At 31.5% G+C, this 7046-nt stretch overlaps 1 protein-coding gene across 1 annotated transcript; it reads right to left on the bottom strand.

Moving 5' to 3' along the window:
• Positions 1–782: 782 nt before the first annotated feature.
• LOC117704083 (olfactory receptor 10AG1-like) lies at positions 783–6087 on the bottom strand. The gene is made up of 2 exons (XM_034496070.2): positions 6011–6087; positions 783–2956 (listed from the first exon to the last, which is right to left on the bottom strand). The coding sequence occupies exon 2, from the start codon at positions 2954–2956 to the stop codon at positions 2012–2014; it is 945 nt and encodes a 314-aa protein (XP_034351961.1). The 5' UTR covers positions 6011–6087; the 3' UTR covers positions 783–2011.
• Positions 6088–7046: the final 959 nt, after the last annotated feature.

Below are 7046 nucleotides of genomic sequence, written 5' to 3'. Positions count from 1 at the left end.
CAGTACCATAAACATTCACCCTCTTAGCTCATTGCTTATGCAGTTTGTTCAATCAAAAACTGTAATTTAAATTCTGATGCTTCAGTTGTAGTTACCTGTTGTTAGTGGCATCCATTCTATATTCCTAGTTTAAGTGTTAAGATAATTAATTATGATGCTTGGACTATCATTTACACAAGCAAAACTATTCCATTTGACAAGTAACTGTTTTACTCACATATTCCATAGAAAGGATGTGATGACCTTTAGGGAACTTGAAAGGCTTTATAAAATGTTCTAAAGAGGCAGGCTGAATAAAATTTAATGTACTTCACTTACTGTTTCAAGCTGTCATAATTGTTCACCAATGTTCCACAAGGCAATATATTTCAGATAAAAGTTAGAATTTAGCACTCAAATTTTATTGTGTTTATATCAATATGTGGGTTCAAGAAGCTCCAATCAGTGGGCTAAGGGCTAGAATTACCTCAGGGTACCTAGAAATGTGATCTGGCAGATAATCATAACCAAAAACATGATTTGTGTGTGTGTATACACATTCTTATGTGTGTCTGTACGTGTGAGAAGTACAATTGTGCACGTGGAAGTGCATGTCTGTATTCTCACAGAAGCCATAAAAGCATATCAGTTGTTCTTCTGTCTAGACCTCCATACTACCTTTTGTAATGAAAGGATTTCTCATACTACCTTTTGTAATGAAAGGAAACTAGACTGGCCACAAACAAGGCTGCACAATTATCCTATGTCTCTTGTCCCCACAGTACTGAGGCAAAAGTCAAATGTATGATTGTGCCCATATTTAATATAGGTGATGGGTAATTACACTTAGGTTACATGATTACAAATTCTCATTGTATATATACACACACAGTTTATGGACTAAATGGGAAGATTGTGTAATGAAAGTCATTGAAAACCATGTTGGGGGCTGGAGAGATGGCTCACTGGTTAAGAGCAGTGACTGCTCTTCCAGAGGCCATGAGTTCAATTCCCAGTAACCACATGATGGCTCACAACCATCTGTAATGGGGATCCAATGCTCTTTTCTGGTGTGTCTGAAGACAGCAAGAGTGTACTCTCATACATGAAATAAATAAATAAACCTTAAAACAACAACAACAAAAAATATTTTTTTAAAAAAGAAAACCATGTTTGGGGGCTGGAGAGATGGCTCAGCAGTTAAGAGCACTAACTGCTCTTCCAGAGGTCCAGAGTTCAATTCCCAGCAACCACATGGTGGCTCACACCCATCTGTAATGGGATTCAATGTACTCTCCTAGTGTGTGTCTGAAGACAGCTGCAGAGTATTCACATAAATTAAAAATAAATAAATCTTAAAAAACCATTTTCTGTTGAAATATCAGAAAGTTGGACACAACTGACAAAAGTTAAATGTAATAAATTTATTATCAAGACCCTTTTGCACTGATAATAAACAGGAGGGAAATAAGGCAGATTTTATCATAGTGTTATGGTTAAATATTTTTTCATATTTAATTATGTTGTTTGTGGCAAACACAGAAGTTGCCAGAACTCTGAAAAATAGTATATTAATAGTAACAATTTTATTAACTCATTCAGCAATTCAGTAAAGCATATTGATAGTAAAGTACTATTGTTAATTTTATATAGTGCTGAATGAGAGAATTTATTTATCATTTATTGAGATAATTGTTGGTTAAAATATTAAGATAAATATCGATCTGTGCATTTATAACACAAATTTCAACAAGTAGAAATTTCCTCAAAGTTTTTCTAAAAAAACTGTGGTTCACATTGTACTTTATTCATACTAAAATATCCTCTTTTGTTATATTTTATTGAATACAGACAGATTAATATCTGTAGATTATTTCAAAGCATAACACATTTCAAGCTATCATTCAAAATAACACAGACATTTTGGAAGCATAAACTGATTATTATATTTCAACTAAATGAATAGAAGCTGGCCTATTTGTTCAGCAATTGTGTAAGAAGCAATCTGTATTTTGTTCCGCAGTTCTAAGCACTACTTTATAAGTAACAGTTTTCTCAGTGCAGTAATCACCTCCTTGTTTCTAAGGCTGTATATCAGTGGGTTAAACATGGGAGTCACAATGGTGTAAAACAGAGAGAGCAGTTTGTCAGTTCCTGGAGAATGGGTTGATTTTGGCCTCAAGTAGGTAATAGTAGCTGATCCAAAAAACAAAAACACCACAAGCAAATGGGAAGAACATGTTGAGAAGGCTTTTGCTCGTCCTGTGGCTGTTGGCAACCTCAGAATGGTGGCAATGATTTTGCTATAAGAGGCAAGTATCAATGTAAAAGGGAAAGCAACAAACAGCATAGCCACTAAGTAGACAGACAGCTCATGTATTGAAGTATCCCCACAGGCCAGTTTGAGAATGGGCGGTAAATCACAAAAGAAGTGATCTATTTGGTTAGAATTGCAAAACTGTAGAGAGAATATCTGACAGGTTTGTCCTATCTGGACTGGGATGCCTCCAAGCCAAGAACCCACTGCCAGCTGAGTGCACCTTGTTGGGTTCATGACCAGAGGATAGAGCAGAGGGTTACAGATGGCCACATAGCGGTCATAGGACATCACAGCCAGCAGGAAGCACTCAGTGGCTCCCAGCATAAGGAAGAAACACATTTGTGTGGCACAGCTCAGCACAGATATGGTTCTGTCTTGAGTAGCAATGTTGAACAGAATCCTAGGAAGAGTGACTGATACGTAACAGATTTCCAGAGAAGAAAAATTTGCCAGAAAAAAATACATGGGTTTTTGTAATGAAGGGTCAACTCTAGTAATCACAATTATGAAACTATTTCCAATCAAGATGATTAAGTAAATTATGGAGAACATCCCAAACAGAATCCCTTGTAAGTTGGGAAGGTCTGAAAATCCCAGGAGGAGAAACTCTGTCACAGTGGAAGTATTGTTCTTTGCCCTGACTTCTGTGAATTTCATCTGTAGGGACAATTCAAAGAAAAATTTAAAGTATTTTCTTGTCCTTGGATTCTTTTAGTCATATATAACGTAATGGTAGCACCCTTACAAATTTTTCCATGCCCATGAACAAAAATTATATGCATTGTATGTGCTCCAAATTTTTTCAAAAGTTTTTTTTTTTTGGTTAAACAGCATACAAAATACTCATATATATTTTCTAATACACTAAATGTTATGGGTTTTAGGGGTTTTGGTAGTAAGCCATGCCATATTTATTTTCTTTTCATAAGGAAAAAAATAATTTCTGTTTATATTTTTTAATAATTAATTTGTTTCTCAGCTTGAAGGCTTCTAGTTATATTCATGTTCTATTGTCATTAATTTAAAGTTAATTTTAATACATGGGTAAATATTTTTAAGCATATTTAAAATAATTACATGTTGTTTATTTTAATATACAAATGTAATTTCTCATTTTTATTAGGTTTATGTGTTCTTTTCCTATTGAATTTTATTGAATACCACCCTGCCACATTACAGTGGATGCTACTCATTATTATTGAAAATGTTCAGTTCAGTATAAGGTTTTTTAAATTGGAAATCAGTAATTTTAATTACATTTTAAGACTCATATGACAATTAGATATAAATTCAAGATTGATTTAAAATTGTCAGATCATCTTTTTTTATGGATGAAAGTTAGTGTACATGTCTACTGCAGGAAAACAGGTATACCATATTTTATCCTGAACATTTATAAATATTTTCATCAACCCAGCCAACTTTATTGCATACATTGCTATGGGAACTGACACAATCACATTTGTGTGTTTCTTTTCATTGTTTTCTATTTATCTCTGGACATAACTATTACATTTTATTGAATTTTTCCAAATTTTCACAATGAATTCTTTGAAATTGGATAATCTTTGAAAGAATTTCCTAAGAAGCTATGAATATACTTACCTTTTTCTTGAAATTAAAATTTTATTATGCAAATATTTTACTTACCTACACATTTACTTATATTTATGCCATCTACTCCCATAAATGTATGTAACCTCATTTGATAGTACTTTTATTTCACTATACAATGTCTGTGACTTGTAGTCACTATTGGAGTATAAGAATTACAATTTTCTTATTTTACAGAATTTTTTCATTATGGCATTATTTTCAATATATTTTTTGTCCAACTGGCACATTGTTATTTACCTAATGACAAATGGACAAACTAGCATAGTTAGAGAGTTCTGACTTCTAAATATGATTTTAAAACTGTGCATGGTTTGTGTACAAAAGTTCATATTCAAAACACTGCTGTAAAATGGAAATAAAATTTCATATTAACCAAATGTTAACAAGAATTTGTTTTATATTTTCAGGTTTTCACATTAAATATTAAAATAATAGATAAAATAAGTACTATTTAGTAAAATATAAAATGTTTTCAAGAAAAATATAGACACTTCAAAGATAATTTAATATTATATTGTGAAAATTGTATATATAATAAATAGAAAATTTCAAATAAATCCTGACATTGCTAAGCTATGTCTCCCATGGGAAAAACTAAACTGCAAAGTTATTTTTTTTAAAAAAAATAAGTTACAGATAATTAAGTTCCCTTTTCACCTACTTAATTAAATCTAGAATTTATTATAAAGACAATGATTGAAATAGAAAAGAAAATCATTTGTTTAAATTATTGTATGGTATATTCATAAGTGTTATACATGTTTTATTTTGATAGATAATTATTGCCCTCAAAATTATCATCCAAAAAATCTGAAAAGTACTAATATAAAAGTGATAATATAATACCTTTCTAAAGTCAGGTCTAATCATACTTCCAAACTACTAAATGAAAAGCAGCAGTAGCTAGAATTTTATTCCTCTAACTGTACAAAATCTTCTATTCATTTTCATTCTGTTTCTAATTTGGGGAGGGAACATCTCAATTTTTCATATATAAAACCATTCTCAGTTTTGTTCACATTCTGGGACTTGACCACCTAATGTTACATATTAACATGATATTGGAACTATACTGATATATTCAAATGGGAGTCAACTAGTTTTTGTGTGACATGGCATTTCCAGCCCAGGATTGACACACAATAGGCACGCATTCTGGGAACAAACTATACCTTGAGCTTTTCTGCCTATGAATCTTGGTGTCCCTAAGATGGTTTTCCTGATTGCTACTGTTTCTAATTATGGAAATCATTTAGAAGACACAATTAATACTCTAATAAAGAAATCGACTTTCATTTCTTTGAAATACAGGCACTTTCTTTTATTCAAAAACTTTATGCTTATTTATCTGTCATCTTCTTTGAATGAATGATTGGCCTTCCTACAGTTACTCTGCTCTTAACTGATACATGTAACATGGAGGGTATACAGAGCTTATATTTCTCTGATCAGATTCATAAAAGAGGAGATAAACGTTGAAGTTTTTGTATGGTTACATGAATTCAAAAAGGTTTTCCTCTTTGCAAAAATTACAGAGCACACACACACACAAACACACAAACACACACATGTGCATGCTAAAGTTGTAAAATATTTTTATAATTACTTACAGGATTTAATCTTTGGAACACCTTTGACTGTCATAGACTTGTTTTAATGACATTCATTTATTATCATCTTAAAATGTAAAAATTTTAATAGCTATGGTCTCCAACTTATTCCTATAAAGCAGATAAATATGTGACTAGCTGAAATTAAAGGATAAATAATACTTGTAATTGAATAAATTATATTAACAAGTTGATTCAGGTTATCATATAAGATGATGTTCATATTATTATTTTTCTTAAATTTATTGACCTTCTATACAAAACCATATTCTCCATCTTGTTCTTCTTTGATCTATATCATAAAATGTCAGAAGAGTAAAAGTAAACAATATTTGAGGTAAAAATATCTTGTAACAAGATTTGTTCCAATTTTCTTTTTCAATTCTGTCTCATGTTGGTATTTAAAAGAAGAGATAAGTTCAATATATATTTGGCACAAGTCAAATGTAGTTTGAGCTCATATTAAGTCGAATATGCATCTTACCTTTATTGGTTTGAAAAAAATAGTAACTTTGGGTTTTAAGGCTTAAATATTTTTTAAACTGTTCAGGCAAAACACTTTCAAATGTTTAATGTACTGTCAAACACAAGTGCTGTTTAAGTAGGAAATGGTCTCCACTCTGGGGATATGGCCTTTCCCCACGCTCTGTTCTGATTCAAGAAAATTCTTTCTCCTTCCACTCAAGAAGTTAAGAAATAGAATATATACATTAAATGAGAAAAAAAAAATGAAAATGAAGTAAACCACTCCTTTTGTACATATTTCTTATTTTCAGTTTTGTGATTATTAAGAAAAATGAACATTGAAAGGAGTATAAGAAATTGGCCACAGTGTGTATATTCAGAAGTGCTTGTGTTTGACACTTGTCCATGTCTAGCTCCATACCTACATCCCTCTGTCAGGGAAATAAAGTAAGAGCAAAAAGATAATTGATGCTGACATAAACACAATACACATTGATGATTATATCCTTATTAATACTTCCATTTTTATGCATTTTAAATGCACATATAGTGTGCATTTATAAAATAAATACATGCTTTTATTTAAAGTTCAGTCTTAGCCGGGCAGTGGTGGCGCATGCCTTTAATCCCAGCACTTGGGAGGCAGAGGCAGGCGGATTTCTGAGTTCGAGGCCAGCCTGGTCTACCTAGTGAGTTTCAGGACAGCCAAAGCTATACAGAGAAACCCTGTCTTGAAAAACCAAAAAAAAAAAAAAATAATAATAATAATAATAATAATAGTAATAATAATAAAATAAATAAATAAATAAGTAAATAAATAAATAAATAAAGTTCAGTCTTTTCTTTATTTTTTATTTGGTATTTTATTTATTTACAATACAGATGTCATCCCCTTTCCCCATTTCCCCTCCCTAGAACCCCTTATCCTATCCCCCCCTTCCTCCTTTATGCTTTTATACCATTTTGATTACATACATGTATTAAAGTCAGTTCTAGATTGAGGGTCTAGCAATACAATGGATTCAAATAGGTAAAAAACAAGCAAGAAAATAGAC

This window comes from Arvicanthis niloticus, chromosome 2 (genome assembly GCF_011762505.2).
Source record: "Arvicanthis niloticus isolate mArvNil1 chromosome 2, mArvNil1.pat.X, whole genome shotgun sequence".
NCBI classification, from domain to species: domain Eukaryota; kingdom Metazoa; phylum Chordata; class Mammalia; order Rodentia; family Muridae; genus Arvicanthis; species Arvicanthis niloticus.
Note: the sequence above shows the minus strand (reverse complement) of the source record. Positions and strands in the feature narration are given on the sequence as shown.

Excerpts from the sequence above, each read along its gene's own strand:
- LOC117704083 (XM_034496070.2), bottom strand. The coding sequence starts at position 2,956 with ATGAAATTCACAGAAGTCAGGGCAAAGAACAATACTTCCACTGTGACA.